Source organism: Pagrus major, chromosome 5 (genome assembly GCF_040436345.1).
Source record: "Pagrus major chromosome 5, Pma_NU_1.0".
In the NCBI taxonomy this organism is placed as follows: Eukaryota; Metazoa; Chordata; class Actinopteri; order Spariformes; family Sparidae; genus Pagrus; species Pagrus major.
This window is the reverse complement of record NC_133219.1, coordinates 39,339,342-39,363,405: the sequence shown is the minus strand read 5'-3', so window position 1 is coordinate 39,363,405 and position 24,064 is coordinate 39,339,342. Positions and strand designations below refer to the sequence as shown.

The 24,064-nt window shown below is 41.1% G+C and overlaps 2 protein-coding genes across 2 annotated transcripts; both read right to left on the bottom strand.

The window, feature by feature from the left end:
- Positions 1-14,825: 14,825 nt before the first annotated feature.
- LOC140995893 (tripartite motif-containing protein 16-like) lies at positions 14,826-17,416 on the bottom strand. Its single transcript, XM_073466048.1, has one exon. The coding sequence runs from the start codon at positions 16,944-16,946 to the stop codon at positions 15,279-15,281; it is 1,668 nt and encodes a 555-aa protein (XP_073322149.1). The 5' UTR covers positions 16,947-17,416; the 3' UTR covers positions 14,826-15,278.
- A 4,316-nt stretch (positions 17,417-21,732) lies between these two features.
- LOC140995891 (tripartite motif-containing protein 16-like) lies at positions 21,733-24,064 on the bottom strand. The gene has a single exon (XM_073466046.1). It carries the CDS (start codon positions 23,854-23,856, stop codon positions 22,186-22,188), a length of 1,671 nt encoding a protein of 556 aa, XP_073322147.1. The 5' UTR covers positions 23,857-24,064; the 3' UTR covers positions 21,733-22,185.

Genomic DNA, 24,064 nt, shown 5'->3' with positions numbered 1-24,064 from the left:
AAGAAGGAACAAAATATTATTATATATTTTTATCTTATCTTATCTTATCTTATCTTATCTTATCTTATCTTATAATATAATATAATATAATATTTTATTTTATCTTATTTTATTTATTATTTTCTTCTTCTGTAAAGCGTCCTTGGGTCTCTTGAAAGGCACTTTATAGAATGAAGATATTATGATTATTATTGTGATCATAATTGTTATTGTTAATATTAGTATTATGTCTGGATTTCAAATGTGACTCATAAAAAAATAAGACCTAACCGACTTCAAATAAGTTTTAATTTAATTAATTAATGTATTATTATTATTATTATTATTATTATTATTATTATTATTATTATTATTATTATTACTGTGCATGTCTGGATTTCTTTTTCAAATATGACTCATAAAAATAAGACCTAGTTGACTTCAAAGCAGTTTAAATGTTTTATTAATTAATTGCTTTATTAATATTATTTTATTATAATCATCATCATCATCATTATCATAATCATCACTATTATTATTATCATTATTATTATTATTATTATTATTATTATTATTATTATTATTATTGTTGTTATTATTATTATTTAGTTGTTTTAGTGGTAGTGTGTTCATATTTTGATTCTAATATGATTCATTCGTTTTATAATTGTTTTTTAAAGGTGCCATTTGTAAGAAAAGTTGATTTTTGAGTTGGGAATGAGACTCAAGAATCACATTTTCTTACAATCAGCACCTTTAAACCACAATGACTGACTGTTAGACTCCGCTCAGTGTTTTTGTGCCACAACTGCTGAATGTGACTCGGCTGAAAATACACACACTTAAGTGTTTTGTTGCTGCAGCTGCTCTCTTGCACAATTGGTAACAAAGTTGTTGATAGCGCTTGTAAACACTTGATACAGACATTATCTCGCTATTACACAATAGCCTAATCTGCGTGCACATTTCCCCCCCAGTCCTCTCACCTCTTGATTCTTTTGATTGAAAGCATGAAATGGTTCATGATCAGTGAGCGATTGTTGGCGTGGTCTTCTCCCTCTCCCTGAGTGGCACTCAGCTGCGATTTTCTTTAAACTTAAAAAGCAAAGTCTTCGGTTCATATCACACTAGAACAAAAAAAAACACATCCCTCCCATATGCATCATTCCCCAGCGCTTCATCAACGCCGCCCCCAAGACAAGTCAGAGCAGACAAATAACCAAACATCTGGCCGCCCCTTCAGGCCTTCAGTGTAATTCTGAATATATCAAAATGGAAATCCATCGACTGTTCACTTGCATTTGCTTTTGATGTCAAGCAGAATGGCTTTTTCTTTCATTAAGATGTTTTTTAAATCAATACACACCATCGACACCTCGCCACAGGCTGACCTAGTGTCTCTGATGGAGTTGATTGTTCCTATTAACAAGATACATTCACCTTTAATCAATTAAAATGGAGTATGGCAGACCTAAGTCTCGTTAAATAGTAGTATGAAGTCGTCTCTGAATACTCGTGTAATACTAAAAAGTAATTACAGACTGTAATGACAGTATGAAGCCCTCATTTTTCTTGGTTTAAGGGATAAAATCTGATAAAACTGCCGTCAAATTTATTTCCCAGCTTCCTGAAATCTGTGTTGAAAGTGGAGTTAAGAGTTAAGTTGACGACAATGAAACAGCAGCAGCTGCTCACTAGATGGCAGTAAACAGTAAGACTCCAGTTGTAGCAGGTGACAGTCCGTGCTGCAGGCTGCAGCACCGGTGTGGCACTGGATTCAAACAATGTCTGTAGGTTTTCACCCCCATTTGCTGCAAAAAAAAAACTAATTCCCCGTTACGAACTCTTTGATTTTCAGCCTCGGGGTTGTCTGGCTCGGTCACGTCAGCCTGGTTTCAGTGAAGAAGACAGAGACCAGCAGAAAGCCCAGTGGATGACTTCTACACTGCTGATCAATTGCAAAAACAGAAATGAGAATGTTTTCCTGGTGAGTTGCCTTGGACCTGTGCTCTCCATTTACTGATCCAAAGGGACCGTTTGCAGGCACAACATCACTCACAATGTTCCTAGTTTAGATACAATCTTTGGTTTATAACAGGGAACGTTTAAACGCAGACGGGTGACGAACTAACTCGAGGATTTTGGCACGATATTTGTGTTTTTACACTCAAACAAAACACGTTATTCATCCCCGAGGCGATTATCATCACATGAAGTACAACATCTTTTTCCACATCTGATAAAGTCTCCAGGCAGCCATCTTCTCCACTTCACAGCCGAGTACAAACTGTAGCCTTTAGTTGGTTTCATTTCTTTTAATCTGACTTCTAACACCACGGAGCAGGAGACCGATGTAAAGCCTTTGACTGGACTTGACGGTGAACAAACATAATTCATCCTCTGACACCACTGTGAGCTGCTCTTTATGTCCATCCTGAGCAGCGAGAGCAGGAAGAAATGCCTCTCGTGTACATTTAATGTAGTGATTGACACTCTATTCATCAGCTGGTGGACGACTGTCGTAGCTGTGGGTTTAACTCCAACACAGAACGTGTTTCTGATTAACATCTCCAATGCATTTTTACGAAAAGCTCTTCAGTATGATCTATGGTTATGGCATTAAAACTGAACAGACAGTGTGTGGGTGATATGTGCACGCACTTTATTGAAACATACACACACACAAATTCATTTTTTAAGTGCGTCAGTGCCGAACAAATGAAAAGCATTTATCTCCTCAGCAGAAGAAACCTCAGCTCGTCTCAACCAGTCGTGACCGTCTGATTGATTTTTCCTGTCTGGTCATTGACAGGAGATGATGAGGATTATTAAATGACTCAGCCTCTCTCCGTCCTATCTGCTTCTCTGAAATACAAATGCGTTTGATTTCTTATCAGCACTGAACATTTCTTGTCTGGAGTTTGACAATGAACCTTGATTAGGTCGTGTTCATCTCGGTGTATCTCCTCGTAAACAAGCACACAGACGCTCAGGAGGTCTTCGCTCCGGTTCTCAGGGTTAATGAGGCACTTAACTCTTAGCACACTCCAACAGCATGCAGAGACTTTGCTGGATTGTGGAAGAGGCGAAGACGGGCTGAGGTCCAAGCCAGTGAAGGAGATATATGGACTGCATCGGTCCAATGCTTTTAATGAAATTACAAAGCAGAGGAGGGCTATAAATGGGTGCACAGGGCTGTTAAAACAAGGACAGACTGAAGCAGCAGACCAGGGTCAGAGAGTGGAGTGTTGACCGTTTGTTTAAACGTGCTGGAGACGTCAGAACGGGCCGGGTCAGGAACAGGCACTGTCACAGAGAGCAACATAAATCTTATATATCGGTATACCCGATGAATTACTGGCCAGATAATGGGAAATTTATATTATTGGTTATCTCTGATTAAATGAGAGCTGGTATATAACCAATAATGACATAATGAAATTGGCAAGTGCCGCATCTACACACTTCAAAGAAGAAGAAGAAGAAGAAGGAGAAGAGAGAAGAAGAAGAAAAAGAAGAAGAAGAAGAAGAAGAAGAAGAAGAAGAAGAAGAAGAAGAAGTGAGAAGAAGAACAACTTATTTTTAAAATACAGTATTGTGAAATTCTCTGTCATCTCATCTGCATCAGCTATGAGAAGCAGGTAATTATTAGTTTTTGTATCGGCTGAAAAAAAATCCCTGAACATCATGGAGTCAAATGTAAAGTCCAGCGGAGACGTAGCAGAGGGACACAGTCTGTGGAAATATTACACATTTTCTACACAGCTCTGTACAAATGCAAGTCAACTGGATGTCCATTTATTTCTATGGGAACCTTTGTGGTCTCCGATGTGTTTGCAAAACTCCTTTTCATATCGGATCGGCAGTCACAGCGTAGTTTTATGGTCGCAGGAGCAATTTGTATGACAATGTCATGTTCAAAATGTGTTTCTGCTGCCCCCCAGTGGCCAACACTTCTTGTGTTTGTCCCCAGAAGAAAGACTCAGTAACTGTTTTAGTGAGAAAACCCCACAGGTCGTCTTTAACATACTGAACTTAAAGAGGATTTTAGATGATATTTTTGAGGTACACCCCTGTCGTGGCCATTTCTCATTTTGAGGCGTGTGTTGTCGTAGAGTCATGACATATCAGCGCTTACATTCAGTCAGCTGGGACTGTCAGATGACCTGCTGAGGAAGGTTGTTTCACCTGAATGAATGGAAACATGTATGTGACAGAGAAAATGATTCATTCATTCATCTGTCTGTCTGTGTGTCTTTCTCTTACACTCTCAGAGAGCCACCGGACTCCGGCACATATTTGTGCACACAGCACGTGCAATATGTTTTGCTAATAGTATTCATGCAGTGTTTACTTGGAGGCAGCCTTAATCCATAAAAATGTAAATGACTTCTACCTGATTCAAACCATCCTTTCAAATATTTTTGCTGTACACCAAAGGGAAGTTGGAGATAAATCCCTCTGTAACGGCCCCTTACACTTCAATCACTTACATCTGAATAACCCCAAAGTGTTTCCATGAATACTGATGGCTCATATGAGGAAAAGCAGCTGGTGGGAGTCCAAATATTGATTTGATTTCTTGATTTACTGATTAGAGGTAAAAAATAAATAAATAAATAAATAAATGTGATTAGTAAGACTGACACGAACTCATTTACTGTCAGCTCAGGGTTTTCCTGTATCGACTCTGCCGCGGAGAAGCCGACTGTCAGCGCGGTTGATTTTCACGACAGCCAACGCGTTGGAATCAATGACGCTTCTGTGGGCGCCATGAAACTCGATGCATTGGGCCAATGCTGCATGGGAATTATTGATGATGTCATTTGTCTTTCCTTCAGGGGTGTGTGACAGAAAACACACGCTCCACATGTAAGTACCTCCATCCCGGCTCGTGCTTAGGAAATGTGCCCATGCTTTGTTGTCATTATGTGAATTAGGCTCGTTCTATTATAGAAGGTACTTATGGTCACTGTGAAAAGGAAGTATGGAAAAAAACGCCTCAGGCGTGAAAAATAAAATGACGGTAAATTACAGCTGCTGTAGAGGTCTTCCCTCAATGCAGCGCGCAACGGAGGGAAGATTTAGTTCCCAGGCAACAGAGCAAGATGAATAAAGGCCATCCCATTTCCATGAGTGTGCAGGATAGGCCGGCGATGAAGCATCCACAATTTCACATCAGAAGAGGCAGGAGGGAGATAAAGAGGAGCCCTATAGCCACTGTCTTAGAGGTAATGATGCAGAGAGAGAGCAGGGTTTGTGTGCAGCCTCTCACCACAGGAAGCTGTTAGAAACCTCTTCAGGACACTTATCCTATTCATCTTCCACGGCACGATTTGTCCCTGAGGAATAAGGCAACTGCCCACGATGAGACTTCACACATCACCCCTAAAAAAATGCATCATCTGCTGATTAAGACATGCATGCATTTAATTCTACTCGTGGCTCCGTATCGCCGTATGTTCTCTTCAATCATGGCTGTAGAGTGCTAATCTTCTGGCCTCTGTGGGGGGCAGACGGCGGCATTATTTCGGGCAGATAGGATCGTGCGGCAGGGAAAGCAAACAGATGAAGGAGGAGGGAGAACATGAGCCACAGTACGAGTCCAGCCGGGAGAGAAAAGTGGAAATAAATAAAATGACAATAATCGGCGAAGAGACGATGCTGAACATGAGCGGTGCACACTTGCAGTGCAGTGACAGGCGAATATGTTCAAGTAAGGGACGGGGTGTTTGTTGTTGGACCCCTGTGGCCACGGTCATCATATGATGACATGTGAGTTTCAGTCAGTGTCGGAGCCTGTTTTTCATGCTCGGGTGGAAAGAAAACATGAAACGTAGCAATGAAAAGCAATTTTCATTTATCTGTTGTTTGTCCTCCAACAACAGAGCAGCTTCAAAGACGACGATAAGGGAAAAATAAATCCAACTTTATGGGCAAAATTCAGACCAATTCCTGAAATGTGACTTATCATAAAACAAGAAAAACAGCACTACTATATATATAAATATGTGTGTGTGTGTGTGTGTGTGTGTGCGCTTACTTTCTAGGCAGTGGCAGCATATAATAGTCAAGTCTCTGCAGTAAAGTTAAAATCCACAGTTTTGAAAGTTAGTCTTGGAGTATGTTCACGTACACTTAGAGCCTCTGGGGTTGTTTCGTTCCTTGTATAAAGTGTCAGTTTCAACTGATTTCATCATTTACACAAAGTTTATAAAAGAAGAAGACAACATTTTATTAACAGTAAACATGTCAAGTTTTTAAAATACAACTGTAACCAATAAAGGCAACGTCTTTGCCGCCTGTGAAGAAAGTCGCCAGACTCCCTTAAAAAAATGCTCAATTTTGTGCATTTTGGAGTTCAGAGAAACTTTATAAACTTTGTGAAACATCGTCTACAACATATTCTTAACTATTTGGACCTTCTCGTTAATTCGGCAAACGTTCTACATGAAGATATTTCTTTATTTTTGTGGAATAAACATTGTACCTGTTTGTGTCGCACATGAGATGTATGTTCAGACACATGTTCATGCCAGGTGTGATCGGATCGTTCAGACAAGAAGAAGTCTCTTCAGCTCTTCTGGATGTTGTTGATATCTGACTCTTTTTACACGGTAGAGTCTTAACTTATGTTTGCAGATGCAGCGACGGACTGTGTTTACAGACAGTGGTGTTGAGCCCATTTAGTAATATCCTTTAAACAATCATGGCTGCAGTGTCGCCTGAAAGATCGAAGGTCACAGTCAATCACTGTTGGTTTTCAGCCTCTCCAGAGATTTCGCTCTTTGTAGATGGTGAAGTCAATTGTGTTGTTGCTGTTTCTATTTCCTTTGTGTTTCTAGTCTTTATGCTAAGCTAGGCTAACCATCCAAGGAACTTAAAAAAGAAAGGAAGGGTCATTATGTCACCGAATCTTTGGGGCCAGACTGTGGTGACAAATGGAAACACATTAAAACCCAACATGTCTATGTGGTTTGACTTCTGATGATGAAGTAACTCCAGGAAATGAAAGAACACTCTTTAAAGAGTAAGTTAACCTTTTTTTTTTTCATCTGCACGTTGTTTTTTCTCAAATATTGCGTAGGAAGCTCCTGTTCGCGGTTTAACTGCAGTCTCATCAGCGGAAATCAGTCGGACATACCCTGTTTGATCACAATATTATCAGCCCTGTTAATCATCTGGGGGAAAACTCAGTGGTTAACCTTGTCTCTGAAGTGTGTCCTTTCATTTTCTGGAGGCTTTTTTCTTCATCAGAAGTCGGACGACGTAGGAGTCCCCTGACCCCATCTTAATATTCAATGCACAGATATGAGAAAGATATCAGTCCACTTATGTGACTCCCAGCAAGAACTAAAGTTTCAACTTCCAGGAAGGTCAAAACTTTAAATTTCTGGGGTTTTTGTCACTATTTGAACAGAACTGCAGCGGACACATTTCCTGCAGGAAAGCTTTGTTTGATGTAAAGAGAATAAGTACGTGGTCTTAAGCATCGGAGACATTCATGTCCAGAAATAATATTTTATGTTGTTATTTGTTTATGCATGTTCATATTTTTTTTAAATTGATCTCAAATAAAGACCACCTGACACAATATGTCTGCAGATTCAGGCTCAGATATAATTTGCATTTCTACACATGTTTCAACGTCTCGGGGAATTAAATAAACAGCATGATGTTGATTCAGAGGGATTTGTTCTATACATATTTTTAGATCATTATGCTGCTCTGTGTTGTCTGCGGTTGACTCTGAACAATCAGGTACAGTCATTATCCGACTATTTCAGAGGTCAGATATGTGTATGTGTAAGTAGTCATCCCACTTGGTTTAATTATCCCCAGTGCTTCTACAGCTGATGAATGAATGAATGCATGACTCTCTTATCTCCCGTCATTAAAAAAACACAGGCCATGTGTCGTACTTGAATGTGCTATGTGTTTAAATTGGTGAGATGTTGATAATTACGCGATGCTACACGCAGCAATAATTGAGGCACTCAGGGGTTTTTGATGATGGGACGGAGAAATATTACGCATGTCTCACTCTCGCTGCTATTTGTGTCAATCATTCGTCCTCTCCAGCTTCTCGATACCACAAAAACTGGTTTACACTCAATACCAAGTAAGACAAGGCCAATATCATTTAGATAACGAGTGTCAGTCGTCTGAATATACAGTATTATTTGGATGTGTGAATATAGTAATGCCAGATTTAATCAGTTTGACTAAAATATTGATTTCACTGCACATGCCTGGAAATCCCCTGCCGCTCAACACACTCTGGATGCTGATGAGACCATTACCTCCTCCTCCTCTCTTCTTTGCAGCAGCTCTGAGTTTCTCTTTCTTGTGTTTAAACAAGTGTGTGCTGTTGCCACATTAGTGAACAGCCTCACACACACATCACAGCTGCAGTGTTTTCATTTACAGCTGTAAAACAGCTCCAATAGAGTTGTGTAGTTTGTTGTCAAAAAAACCTGGAAATCAGTTTGCATTTTTGCACATCCAGCTCCCTCGTCTCAAAGCCTGAGAGTTGTTTCCATTGGTTATCTGTTAAATGCCTGAAATAAGGTCTGTGGTTACCAGTTTTGTTCTGCGGCGGTTGCTAACGAGTGTCTGAATGAGACTACAGAGGTTGTCGGGGACATTAAACGTCCTCACAGCGAACACGGAGACTCATCTACTCACTAGTCCGTCTTTACCGCCCAACTTTAGTTACAAACTATTCTAACTCTGACTTTACAACGTTGATCAGTTTATAGAAAACCTGTATAGTAATTGTGTAGTAAGACTCTTAGCGGTGGTGACGTTGAACAAAGCGTGTAAGAATCATAAACATGTGTTTGTCACAGGGATTATTTTCTGCAATAATCCAAAACCAATTACAAACTCCCATTGGCTCTATGTGGAGGGAAACTTTCCAATGCTCTTGGATTCCAGAGAGGATGAGGAGCTGACTGGTGTTTCCCCCAGGACATAATCAAATATGTGCAAGTCAGACTAATACACTGGGATACATTGGTGCATTTGGGGGCAGGGATAGTTGAATCAGGTGAGGAACAATCATCCCTGGTTGTCAAACTTTCCAGCTGCACTAACAGGCTCTCAGAGGACAGTGAGAGCGCCATGAAAAAATCAAGAGCAGCGCTGGTGTAGAGACAAGTGGAGTGATTACAGGCAGAAGTGAGTGAATATGCAAGTGCCTGACCTTCTTTATATTTGATAGCGGGCCCTCACTCTTTGTTTCACATTGTTCTGTGAGTAGCCAGGAGACGAAAGGAAGGGGGATTTTAACAGGCCTCCAGACAATACGGCAGATTAACTGTCTGCCAGTCAGCGAGATACACTTAAATATTTTAGAGCAACTGTGCAAGAGCGAGGTCAAAGAACTGACCTGAACACCTGCATGTCCAGACGCCGAGTCAGGATTCATGGTAGAGCAGCGAGAGACTTAAAACCGGCATTTGGTAAGATTGTAGAAGCCAGCAAGAGCAACATACATTATTGAAGTATCCAAACTGAGAAATCCCATCGTGTCCCTTCAAGGCCTCCTTCTGAGCCACTCCTCTGAGCCTGAGTCTGACTACACCGACACTGACTCCTCGTCGCTCTCGCTGGCCAACTGGGACGTGTGTTAGCAGCTAGTTCGCTGTGTTCAATGAGCTCTCTTAGCTTTTTAGTCTACGAAATACTTAAATAAGCAACTCTGTCTAATGCCACAATACTGCAATCATACGCAAAAAAGCAAAATAGCCGTCATAAACATGCCTCAGGGCCTGTGTCCCTATGTCAGAAAGTGTTTTTTTTTAAGCTGCCATCTCGGCTCTGTTCTTTGGCTCAGGGGCTGTGTGCTTTGTGCTAACGCTAGCTGCTGAAGGAGGCTGTTGCTGCCGTCTCGGCTCTGTTCTATGGCTCAGGGACGGTGTGCTTTGTGCTAACGGTAGCTGCTGAAGGAGGCTGTTGCTGCCGTCTCGGATCTGTTCTATGGCTCAGGGGCTGTGTGCTTTGTGCTAACGCTAGCTGCTGAAGGAGGCTGTAGCTGCCGTCTCGGCTCTGTTCTATGGCTCAGGGGCTGTGTGCTTTGTGCTGATGCTAGCTGCTGAAGGAGGCTGTTGCTGCTGTCTCGGCTCTGTTCTATGGCTCAGGGGCTGTGTGCTTTGTGCTAACGCTAGCTGCTGAAGGAGGCTGTTGCTGCCGTCTCGGCTCTGTTCTATGGCTCAGGGACGGTGTGCTTTGTGCTAACGCTAGCTGCTGAAGGAGGCTGTTGCTGCCGTCTCGGCTCTGTTCTATGGCTCAGGGGCTGTGTGCTTTGTGCTGACGCTAGCTGCTGAAGGAGGCTGTAGCTGCCGTCTCGGCTCTGTTCTATGGCTCAGGGACTGTGTGCTTTGTGCTACTTGGTTAGCACCTGAATGATTGTTCCACAATACTCATATTCAAGCATCGTCTTCATCGCTTACCACATTCAACTACCTAATGTCTCACTCACATGTAAGAAAACATATAATAATGAGCGTGAACAACGAACATGACAAACCAGGCGGCTGGATGAGGTTATTAAAAGCCTGTAATCGTTTGAGACACTGGATTTATTTCTCTGTTTCATTTGTCAGAGCCTTTGATATTCATTGACTGTTATATTTGAAGGAAAATCTCTTAACATCCTGGCAGCAAACATGCTTCTGGACTAACTTATTAACCCCCAGCTTTAACAGGAGAGTTGGCAGGCTGGAAGTGAGCCACAGGAGCTCCCCACTTTCTCATCAACTGCTGCTAAAAATTGCCACCAGGAGCCCTGACTGCCTCGTTGCTCCAGTGGAGCCGCTCTGGAGACCTCTCAGCTGTGAGATATATGCTCATAATCCTCTCCACCCGCCTGCAACAGTGCTTAAGTAAAGTTAACGTAAAAGATGACTTCTTAGTCAGTCTCACTGGCTTTATTACTGTGAAATTGTAAATGTTGTTCACACGTTCTTCGCCACTTAATCCTCCTGGTGTTCAACTGCTTCTTACTGTCTGTTCCCTCCATTTATCAGTGTTTTGCAGATACACATTGTGCTCCAGTTATTAATTGGAGAATATTGCGCCCCTCCCTTCTGACATTTAAACAGGCCTGGAGAAAACAAAATCGTTATCCATCACGGTTCCTTTTTTCCTCCCTCCTTGTCACCGAGCCTCTCCTCAACACTTATGGGAGGCTGTTATTGTCTACATCTGTCTGGGACTTCTTCTTATTATCAGTGGAAAACTCTTTAAGGCTCGACTCACAGTCGCATCACGTCCTCTGAGTTACAGGCGAGATACCGGCCTCCCACCATGAAATGAAGGAGCCCACTCGTGTCTCGTATGATGGAGCATCATATAATTGCGTCCCCTACTCTCGTTCATTGATCTCCTCTAAAGGCTTTAAGCTTGGTCCGGCCAACAGCTGCGTGCTATAGGCCAGACCAATACATCACTTATCAGGCTGGTAGTGACATTTTATTTAAAAAAAATCCTGCAGTGAAACGAAAAACCTGCTAATTTCATCGGTGGCAGTGAAGTTACGAGATTAGAAACCTGAATTATCTTCTGTCTTTGCATTAAACACGATTGAAAAACTGCTGAAACATTTGATATAATCCCAGCTAGCATCATTTTTAGCATCTTTGTGCTCACAAAATACTTGTCAATACTATCACACTGATAATCTCAAAACTCTCATTCACATCATGACAATTTCCAGGAAGCTGAATCAGAGTCAGGGAGATCAATCGCTGCTCTTTACTGGAGTATGCAGGTGACGCTATCAATGATATAAAGTATGTTAAGACTGGTTGTCACTTTATTCTGACAAAACTCATCTCCAGGCAAAACTCATTACCGTAGCTTCGTCTTTGTCGTCACATGACTCTCAAAAGCTGACTGGTTTAGTTTTTTTAATAACATTTTAATAACATTTTCCTGATCTATGACATGGATCTCATTTGGATTCCTTAAACAAATAAACTTGGACTGCAAACTTTTCTGTTTAAATACATTTAAATAGCTCCAGGTATCAGTTTGGTTGTTGTTGTTTTGGGGGAAGAAATTTAAATCACAAGAGAAAAACCTTCACGGACTGATTTTCATTACTGATTGAAGTGAATAAACAAACTTCAGACAGGATTACGGGACCTTATTTCCCTCTGAGGATGGTGTTTCTAATTATTTATTGTGTTACCTTTCTGATATTGCAACTTTAAAGCAGAAACAGACAACTTTTCCCCGAGGCACAGAGAGCCCTCAGAAAAATATGTGTGGTGGTTAATGGTGAGAGAAAAATATTTTTGATGCCGTTTCAATCGTGCCATGAATTACACATATATGTGACAATTTAAAAGATCATTTTGCAAGTGAGAGAAAGTCAGAGTTTGACGTATCGTATCGAACTACAAAAATACTCATATGGATGATCATGATCATGTAATTTTACTACAATGGTTTATTATATTGCAGGTCTGTCTGTCCTTGGAAATGAAGCCCTCCTCAGTTGCTCTTTCTGAAGTTTTTTCCCTCTTTCAAGGGGTTTCTGTTTTTCTTTTTTTATCTGAATCCAGGGCCTGAGGATAGAGGCTGTTGTACGCCGTGCAGATTTTAAAGCCCCTTGAGGAAAATGTGTGATAAGAATAAAATCAGCTTGACGAGTGTTATTGGTTCCACCTGATCTTTTGCTGTGAAACTCCAGTGAACTGTATTGAATCTGTCCTTGACTGCAGCTCAGCTTTGTGCTGCTTCTCCCAAAAGAAAGGAGACATTCGATCGAGCGGCCCTCGAGTCCACCAGTCCAGTTTACTGACAGCCGTTTACTGCAGCAAATCCTTCAGCCACACCATGAACGTACACAGAATACAGTACTGTTTTAGCGTTGTGTGATGTCTGTTTATGTGAGAGATAATTCCAGTCACTTCATTTTATATAATACAAGGTACAAGGTAATTTATTCTCCTTTTAAATCTGCGTCAGGGTGAACGTAAACAGCAGCAACAAGATGATGATGATAAGGTGTTCGGCATCTTCATATCAAAAGTTGGACATCTGGGAAACACTGTCCATCAACGTTGACTGTGTGTGTGAGCACAAAGCATCGATATTGTAAACACAGAGTCCGCCTCGCCTCATCCAGCTGTAGTCCTGCGCTCTGTCGGCTCAGGGCACGGTCCGCCCATCGAGTGCAACAGCTCGATCTGAGACGTTGTGGTGGAGACGGATCCCATTTTGTCCACTTTCTTGTCCTGTGACCGGACGTTAGCCAGGAGCTGCCTCAAACCGAGCTGTCTATTATTCCCACTCTCCTCCTCCTCTGGGGCGGTCCAGCCGGGCAGGATGGGTAAAAGACGCCGACGTCCGTGATGGTCTCAAAGTCCGCTGCTCTTATTCCCAAAACACCCACTTTCCTCTCCAGTGATGATGACGACAGTATTTAATGTGTTTCAGCAATAAAACCAAAGAAATTACAGTTAAAAACACACAAATGTAGCATAACTTAGAGGAGCAAACTGCTGCTGCATCTTCCTGTGCAGCTGTTGCCATAAGTTAGTTAGTGAGTAAGTAGAACATCAGTTAGTTTCCCTTGTTAACACATACATTTTTTGAGAAATATAATACTATAAAGTAAATACGATGCTAAATAAAAGAAGAAGGCTTCTTATTTTGTGTTTTGGTCGTCGTAGGCCTCGACACTACACCCTGCCTGCTACGCTTGCATAGCTAAATGTTTCCTTTAGCCACGCAAGCTTAGTTTTTAACTTTTGCTCAAAGATGAACGAACAACACCACACTTAAGAAGACTCCACACACATACACAAAACTAAATGACTTGCGGAGACGAGCAGTGCAGCGCATCCGCCCACTGACTCAACAACCAGATCCATCCTCAGCCACACAGGACCCGAGTGTTGTTAATCTTTGTGCTGCTGCGTTTCTGCGCGGTGTAGATTGTGGCCCTGCCGCTCCATCACTCATCTCATGTTAGCCCCTCGACCTCAAGTCAATTGCATCGACATTTCCTGGGCTCCGTGTGCTTCAGTCTCGCCTCGGGTGAGTGAAGATGTAATTAACAGGCACTTCATTTCACGGCCGGCGTGACCTTCTCTTGAGAAGTGCACTGCAAAAGTGAGCACATCTTGACAAGTTTTAGAGAGACGACTAACAGGAAGCAGATGATATTTTTAACTATTTTTATGAAAACAAAAATGATATTGAAGAGAGAATAAATCCTTAAATTGAGTAAAGAGAAAATATGAACCAAATGCCAAAGACTACGACTCACACAGGGTTGCTTATACTCTACAGAGTAACCAGGTAATTAAACTCTGGATAAAACAGTATCAACCTATGCAGTCAAAAAGTAAAAAAACTAATATTATTGTGTAATTTTTTTATCTTCCCATTCCTCGTGTTTTACTTTTCAAAGCCTACTTATCCCTTTACCATGTAATATTATTTATGTGAAGGCAAGCAACCACCAAGTGATAATGTCGTTATGATGACATGTAAAACAATGTCTGAATGCTAACAAAGCTAACTTGACAGCTATCAGTGCTAGCAATGGCTGTGTTTGTTGTTTATGTTCAATATGATAATATGAGGTGTTCACTTACAGGTGAATGAGACGTGAGGAGCTGCGATGCACTGATACACTCTCCTCCTCACCGCTCAGGAGGACTCGGACTCCGTCTGCGGACCCCAACTTTAAGTGAAAGTCTGAAAGTATCTGATATTAAATGTTTTTAAGTATCAAAAATATAAGAAAAATAAATGATACATCTATTTACATGACTGTAAATATGCTCTGTATGAAACCCTGAATGAAGACGAGAAGAAAAGACTTTGTTCATGTTTGTTTATTGATGATTTAAAGCTTCAGTTTGTTCACACGTCCCATCAGTAAAGTCTGTTAAACCACTCTTGTTTCAATGATTTCATGAACAGATTCACTTCATCCACACAATCAGTTTGTTGGAGCAGAATCTCAGCTGTGTACAAGCAAATAATGCAGCGTCTCCTTATTGATTACGATCACGTGAACTGAAGTCATCACGAGCAGCGAGAGCCTCCGTGGCTGAACAGACACAGGAAGGAGCGCCGCCTGAACAAAGTCCAACATTTACAGAACAACAAGAAGAGGTCAAAGTACCGCCCATCATGTTTGATTGACAGGTGATCTGTGTGCAGTGAAGAAACGCAACAACAATCAGCTCTCAGCAACAATGATGGAAACACAACAAGTGTGAAGAAATGAAACACAGAATTTAACCCACTGACCCTGAAATGACTTCTGTCTATTTCAGTTGACAAAACTCAGCAGAGCCTAAAACAAAAAGTCCAGCATAGAGAGGCTGAGTGAATGTGGTCTGGACTCTGTGGAGGAGAGTGATGGTTTCAGAGACGCTGTAGAAGGACAGAATACCTGCACTGTGATCCAGGTACACTCCAACTCTGGAGGACACAGGACCTGAGACGGGAGTTTGGACTTTGTTGTGATAAAAGTTATAACTGTTTGTGGAACATTCTAACATCCAAGATTTGTCATTGAATCCAAATAAACAGTCATGTGAGCTCCCTGCTCTGCTGATATTCTTGTATGCGACTGCTACATAAACTCCTCCTCTCCTCTCCACCTCCCAGTAACAACGTCCAGTCAGACTCTCTCTACTCAGGACCTGATACATGTTAGTGAATCTGTCTGGGTGACGAGAATAAGACTGTTGTTGACTCGTTACTGTTGCTTTTCTGTTCCCCTCAGATAATAACAGCAGTGTGTTTGCTGTGTTTGGATCCAGTGTGATGTCACGTGAATATCTTAAGAAGTCAGCTCTGGTCATGTTCTCTGGTTGTGGGTTTGACAGTAAAACATCCACTTGAGTCACTGTCAGTGAGATGTTTGTCCATGTCTCTCTCAGGACGTCCTGTAGTTTGTCTCTGACCTCTGACACAGCTGCTGTCACATCCTCAAAGTACTTCAGAGGACGGATATTGATGCTGGATGAGTGTGTAGACTCACTGAGTGCTGACAGTGAGGGGTAGTTGTGTAGAAACTGGTTGTGATCCTCTGTGTGTGAGAGCTTCTTCAGCTCAGCGTCTTTCCTCTTCAGCTCAGTGATCTCCTGCTCCAGCTTCTCCTGAAGCTCTTTGACTCGACTCACTTCAGTTTTCTGCTGGGATCTGACCTGCTGCTTCACATCAGAGCGTCTTTTCTCCATGAGACGGATCAGCTGGGTGAAGATCTTCTCACTGTGCTCCGCTGCTTTATCAGCAGAGCCATTGATGGCCTCCACCTCCTGTTGAAGCACCTTCACATCTTCCTCTCTGTCCTGGATTCTCTGCTGGATGTTTTGTCGACTCCCCTCCAGCTCTCTCTGCCTCTCAGTCCTCTCTGCTGCAGCTGACACTGTGTCGTGGCCTTTATGTTCGTCCACAGGGCAGAGATAACAGATACACTGCTGATCAGTACGGCAGAACATCTTCATCACCTCATCGTGACGAGAGCAGATGTTCTCCTGGAGCTTCTTGGACGGCTCCACCAGCTTGTGTTTTCCATAGGCAGGGATTTCAAAGTGAGGCTGCAGGTGTTTCTCACAGAAAGAGATCAGACAGACCAGACAGGACTTAACTGCTCTCAGTTTCCTCCCAGTGCAGACATCACAGGCCACATCTTCAGCTCCAGCATAGCAGAGATCAGCAGGAGCAGCTTGGAGTCCAGTCTTCTTCAGCTCCTCCACTAAAACTGCTAACATGGTGTTTTTCAGCATCTCAGGCCTCGGTGTGAAGCTCTTCCTGCACTGAGGGCAGCTGTGGATCCCCTTCTCATCCTCTGTGTCCCAGTGGTCTGTAATACAGTTCTTGCAGTAGCTGTGTCCACAGGGAGTAGTCACCGGATCCTTCAGTAGATCCAAACAGATGGAACAAGAGAAAGTCTCTCGGTCCAGCTGAACCGCTCTCTGCGCCATTTCACCTCTCAGTGTCAACGACCGTCTGAGTTTCACTTCCTGATAACAGAAACTAGTCTGAGCTCTGATCTGAACAGGGTGTGTTTGTGCAGCGAATGAGGACGTCAGCTCAGTTACACCCAACCACAAACTGTAGATCTGAATGGGAGGGAACAAGGAAACATGTTGACAGAGTGGAGCTGCTGTGTGTGTGAGAGGAGGAAGAAGAGGGAGGGCTGATCGAGCTGCGACTCGCTCCAGGACGAGGAGCCGCTCTGTGAATCTGAACTGTGTTTCCTCTTTTACAACGAAGCCTCAGTTAAAACCTGCTCCACATTTGAAAACATCAAAGTTTTTAGTTGTAAAATATTTCTTGGCTCCTCAGGCTTTGCTGATATTTCTCTAACTCTTCCTCTGATTCTGTTCACTTTTTCTTTTCCTGGTTAAAAACAGCTGACTGACAGCAGCGAGTTATCAAACTGAACTCTCATAAAGATTCAAGCTGCTGTATAATAGTTGTCTCACACAGTTAATGATCTACTTTGAAGCACTTGTGACAAAACAGTTGAGCTTCATTCATTTTACATTATGAGTAAAACATGTTCTCCTCATTATGTCAGACAGGGTTGGGAGGGTTACTGTAATAATATAGATGCTAATAGTTGCTAGTTACCTAATCCAAGTATCTTTATAATAAATCTTCTCACCGTTCCTGGAAATGTTTGTAAAATGATCCTAAACGTTGATCCCAGTCCAGCACAAAGTCAATTCAAAGGTTTTGGGCTCTTTTGAACGGTTATAAGCTGCTTCTTTAAACCTCAACAGGTTTAAAAGAAAACTCAGGCTCTCATTTATCGGCCTGGAAGAATGAGCTTCAGATAGACATCACGGCTGAACAGTGGGAGAAGGCGTGCCTCTTGGCTCAAACTCAAACCATAACCACTAGATGCAGATTGTTACAATATGAATGGTTGTTTAGGACATTACACCTGTCAAACTGCACCATGTCAACCCCAATATTCCTGACAGTTGTTTTAAATGTAGAAACGAAACTGGCACCTTATTTCACTGTATGTGTCAGTGTCAAAAGCTCCAAATACACTGGAGAGAAGTTATCGACCTGACAGACGTTGCTGTTCCTCTAAAGGCTGAACTGTGTCTGCTACATATACACCCTGAAGATTGACACGTAAATGCAAAGAAACGGAAACTAATCAATGTTTGTCTTTTACAAGCCAAACGAGTAATCGCTTACTTAGGAGAGTTACTTTTCAAAATAAAACAGGAAGTTCACGAGACACAAAACCCAGGACAAGACACCCCTCACGGCGGTGCGACAGTATGAACCCTCCAGAACCCTCAGGTCCTCTGGTCACGGCCTTTTAACTATTCCAGAAGTGAGAACCAAAACTCACGGCGAGGCCGCCTTTCAGCACCACGTATGTGGAGCAGCCTCCCAGAGGACCTGAGGGCGCTGGAGAATGTTGATACTTTTAAGAGCAACCTTAAGACTTTCCTTTTTACGCTGGCTTTTAGCTGAACTCTGTTTATTTATTGGTTTTTATCCTGCTTAAACCTGGCTTTATTCTATTTATCCATTCACTCACTGTTCATTTATTTATTTGAATTATTTAGTTTGATCTTGTTTTACTTTATTTATGATTTATTTACTCATTTATTTTATCGATTAAAAAGCAGTTTTAGACTTTTAACCTCCTTTAGTATTTTATCTTTTTTTAAAAATACTTTATTGTGTTCGTTTCAGTCAATTTGACACATGCTTTACATAATCACACAGTCTACTTTTCTTCGAACACATTTTTGTTTTTGTTTTTTGTTTACAGTCACCATCCCTATTTCCCCATCCCGTCACCAGTGTTAATAACAGTAATAATAATGATAACTATAATATAAAATAAATAAATAAATAAATACAAAATGACCTCTTGGGCTTTCTGTATACAATTGGTTTCAATAAACAATATAACACATTCATAAATGTATACATAAAAATAATAATAGTAATAATAATAAGAATACTACTAATTCCCCTTTATAAGAATTAAACAACAACAACAACAACAACAACAACAACGATAATAGACAAGTAAATCCATTAGAAATAATCAATAATAATAATAATAATAATAATAACAATGATGTCCTATGGCTTTGTCCACTTATTGTTATTATTAACTTACATTATTATTTTCTTCTTTTTTCCCTCTTTTCCTTCCTCCTTTCCCTTCCTTTCTCTCAAGTGCTGTTCCTATTACCTTAACTAATAAACTTACAAAGGGCCCATTTCTTTTCAAATAATTTTTCCTTATTAATGACTCTATAAGAGACTTTTTCCATTGTGTTCATTTCTTCCAAAATTTCTAACCACTTGCAAATCTTAGGTGGTTCATTTTTTTCCCCCCAGTTCCTTGTTATCTGTTTAAGTGCTGTGGTTCTCAGAGCTTCAAAGAAGTATATATGTTCTTTCTGTAATACTTTAGGTCGTATACCCAGTCGTATATTATGTTTTTCAAAAGTCACTTCTTTTCCAAAAATACTCTGCATCCGTTTTGGGACATCTGTCCAAAATTCTTGCAATTTATTACATGTAAAGAAAATATGTAGGTAATCTGCGTTGTTTGTCCCACATCCCCTCCAGCAATTGGTGCTGGATTGTGTATATTTAAAAGTTGTCAGTGGTGTTTGGAAATACCTTAAATTCATCTTCCAAGCATACTCCTGCCAGAAGGGAGATCTTATGTAGGCTCCCATTTCTCTTTGATACAGTTCAAGTCCTCAATTTCATTGCATTGTAATATTTGATAAACTTGTCCAATTATCTTTTGTGCGTTTTTACTCTGGCGTTGTGTTACCATACATGCAATTAATGGATGGAGGTTTTCAAGACTTGTTAATTGGACATTTTCATTTAAATAATGTCTTACTTGTAAATATCTATAAATGTATTAACTATATTATCAAATGACTCGATTCCTTTATTACAATACATTTGACAATACATTGTGAGGCCTCGGTTTCTCCAGATTTTGAAAGCATCGTCTATCTTGTTTGGAATAAAAAATGGGTCTTCCTGTATTTCTCTCAAGCAAATCAGCTCTCTGTCTTTAACATTTGTTATTTTACACAGTCTTTTCCAAATTCTAACTGTATTATTCAATGTAAAACAGTTTGCTTTCATTTGCCTTGAAGAGATCAGTGTGTGAAAAGAGCCTACTGATTTACTCTCTATAGTTTTCCATTTGGGGCCCAGGTTTTTGTTAATCATTACTGCTATTGATTTTACTTGTGCAGCATAAAAATAATTAGTTAAATTAGGTAACGCGAGTCCCCCTTCACTTCTTTTTCGCTGTATAATTTTAAGTTTGACCCTTGGTTTCTTCTCATCCCATATGAACCTTCTCAGCAGATTTTCCCAATATTTGAAACATTTCTGTGATATGTACAAGGGTAGATTCTGAAAGAAAAATTAAAAAACGTGGCAAAACATTCATTTTAAGAACACTAATTTTTTTCCGATAATGATAAAGGTAAATATTTCGACCTTTGTAGATCTTGTTTTACTGATTTTTTCCAATTTTCCATAATTGTAGGCATATAAGTTATCCAATGTATTTGATATATTCACCCCCAAGTATCTTACTTTGTTTTTGTTCCCATTTAAAATCAAATTGTTTTTTAAAGTGATTTTCTAGTTGACACCCAATTTGCATGGCTTCCGTTTTATTCAAATTCAACTTATATCCTGACAGAATGCTATATTTATATATAAATATTAATTTCAACTAACAATTCCGGTAGGGAGTTGTAAATGTCTCTTACATATATGGCTATATCATCTGCATATAATCCTAATTTCTGTTCTTCCTCTATTATATTAAGACCTTTTATTGCAATATTTTGTCTTATTCTTTCTGCTAGAGGTTCTGTACATAAAGCAAACAGTTGTGGTGATAATGAGTCTCCTTGTCTGATTCCCCTTTTCATAACAAATGTGTCAGAGACAGTTCAATTTACCTTTACTCTTGCATTTGGTTCTTTATACATTCCTCTTATCAAATTAATAAATGTCTCGTCAAATCCATATTTCTTACATACTTCAATTAGGAATTTAAAAATGAAATAAAATAAAAATAAATAGTAAATAGTATTTTATCATTCTTAGTTTTAGAGTTTTATTATTTTATCATTATTTTACTGCCTCTAGTGTCTCCTCAGTGAAATACATCAACGATAGCGTTTCCTCAGTTCCACAGTACCTGTTGTTAGTGCCCTGTTTTATTTATTTATTACTATTTAGTTATTTATTTTTACTCACTCTTTTATTTTACTTGTATTTTAAGTAGCTGGATATGTGTGTGTGTGTGTGTGTGTGGGGGGGGGGGTCTTAAAGTCTTAAAGTATCTGATATTAAATGTATTTAAGTATCAAAAATATCAGTAAAATAAATTATACATGTATTTACATCAATGTAAATAATGTCAGCTCAGAATGATCAACTCAGACATTCAACATTTTCCTGATAATCACCGTCAAATACATTTCAAAATGCATGACTTTGGCTCTGGTTGAGGATGTAATCTGCAAAGTAACTAGTAACTAAAGCTGGTAAAGGCTCCATATTTGACTCCAGAATGTAGTGGAGTGGAAGTATAACAGAGCAGAACATGGAAATACTCCAGTAAAATACGTACTGCACCCAAACTTCAGCTGATGAACTCTCATATTAGTTTCACATGTTCTCCGTCAGCTCTGTATGAAACCCTGAATGAAGACGAGAAGAAAAGACTTTGTTCATGTTTGTTTATTCGTGATTTAAAGCTTCAGTTTGTTCACACGTCCCATCAGTAAAGTCTGTTAAACCACTCTTGTTTCAATGATTTCATGAACAGATTCACTTCATCCACACAATCAGTTTGTTGGAGCAGAATCTCAGCTGTGTACAAGCAAATAATGAAGCATCTCCTTATTGATTACGATCACGTGAACTGAACTCATCACGAGCAGCGAGAGCCTCCGTGGCTGAACAGACACAGGAAGGAGCGCCGCCTGAACAAAGTCCAACATTTACAGAACAACAAGAAGAGGTCAAAGTACCGCCCATCATGTTTGATTGACAGGTGATCTGTGTGCAGTGAAGAAACGCCACAACAATCAGCTCTCAGCAACAATGATGGAAACACAACAAGTGTGAAGACATGAAACACAGAATTTAACCCACTGACCCTGAAATGACTTCTGTCTATTTCAGTTGACAAAACTCAGCAGAGTCTCCATAAACATAAAGTCCAGCATAGAGAGGCTGAGTGAATGTGGTCTGGACTCTGTGGAGGAGAGTGATGGTTTCAGAGACGCTGTAGAAGGACAGAATACCTGCACTGTGATCCAGGTACACTCCAACTCTGGAGGACACAGGACCTGAGACGGGAGTTTTGATTTTGTTGTGATAAAAGTTATAACTGTTTGTGGAACAATATAACCTCCAAGATTTGTCATTGTATCCAAATAAACAGTCATCTGAGCTCCCTGCTCTGCTGATATTCTTGTATGCGACTGCTACACGAACTTCTCCTCTCCGCTTCACCTCCCAGTAACAACGTCCAGTCAGACTCTCTCTACTCAGGACCTGAGGCCACACAGTGAATCTGTCTGGGTGACGAGAATAAGACTGTTGTTGACCCGTGTATGTTGCTTTTCTGTTCCCCTCAGATAATAACAGACGTATGTGTGCTGTGTTTGGATCCAGTGTGATTTCACGTGAATATCTTAAGAAGTCAGCTCTGGTCATGTTCTCTGGTTGTGGGTTTGACAGTAAAACATCCACTTGAGTCACTGTCAGTGAGATGTTTGTCCATGTCTCTCTCAGGACGTCCTGTAGTTTGTCTCTGACCTCTGACACAGCTGCTGTCACATCCTCAAAGTACTTCAGAGGACGGATATTGATGCTGGATGAGTGTGTAGACTCACTGAGTGCTGACAGTGAGGGGTAGTTGTGTAGAAACTGGTTGTGATCCTCTGTGTGTGAGAGCTTCTTCAGCTCAGCGTCTTTCCTCTTCAGCTCAGTGATCTCCTGCTCCAGCTTCTCCTGAAGCTCTTTGACTCGACTCACTTCAGTTTCCTGCTGGGATCTGACCTGCTGCTTCACATCAGAGCGTCTTTTCTCCATGAGACGGATCAGCTGGGTGAAGATCTTCTCACTGTGCTCCGCTGCTTTATCAGCAGAGCCATTGATGGCCTCCACCTCCTGTTGAAGCACCTTCACATCTTCCTCTCTGTCCTGGATTCTCTGCTGGATGTTTTGTCGACTCCCCTCCAGCTCTCTCTGCCTCTCAGTCCTCTCTGCTGCAGCTGACACTGTGTCGTGGCCTTTATGTTCGTCCATGGAGCACAAAATACAGATTGTCTGTTGATCAGTACGGCAGAAAATCTTCATCACCTCATCGTGACGAGAGCAGATGTTCTCCTGGAGCTTCTTGGACGGCTCCACCAGCTTGTGTTTTCCATAGGCAGGGATTTCAAAGTGAGGCTGCAGGTGTTTCTCACAGAAAGAAACCAGACAGAACAAACAGGACTTAACTGCTCTCAGTTTCCTCCCAGTGCAGACATCACAGGCCACATCTTCAGCTCCAGCATAGCAGAGATCAGCAGGAGCAGCTTGGAGTCCAGTCTTCTTCAGCTCCTCCACTAAAGCTGCTAACATGGTGTTTTTCAGCAGCTCAGGCCTCGGTGTGAAGCTCTTCCTGCACTGAGGGCAGCTGTGGATCCCCTTCTCATCCTCTGTGTCCCAGTGGTCTGTAATACAGTTCTTGCAGTAGCTGTGTCCACAGGGAATAGCCACCGGATCCTTCAGTAGATCCAAACAGATGGAACAAGAGAAAGTCTCTCGGTCCAGCTGAACTGCTCTCTGCGCCATTTCACCTTTCAATGTCAACAACCGTCTGAGCTTCACTTCCTGATAACAGAAACTAGTCTGAGCTCTGATCTGAACAGGGTGTGTTTGTGCAGCGAATGAGGACGTCAGCTCAGTTACACCCAACCACAAACTGTAGATCTGAATGGGAGGGAACAAGGAAACTCCTGACAGAGTGGAGCTGCTGTGTGTGTGAGAGGAGGAAGAAGAG

Bases quoted from the DNA above. Each gene is read 5' to 3' on its own strand.
- LOC140995893 (XM_073466048.1), bottom strand. From the start codon at position 16,946: ATGGCGCAGAGAGCGGTTCAGCTGGACCGAGAGACTTTCTCTTGTTCC.
- LOC140995891 (XM_073466046.1), bottom strand. From the start codon at position 23,856: ATGGCGCAGAGAGCAGTTCAGCTGGACCGAGAGACTTTCTCTTGTTCC.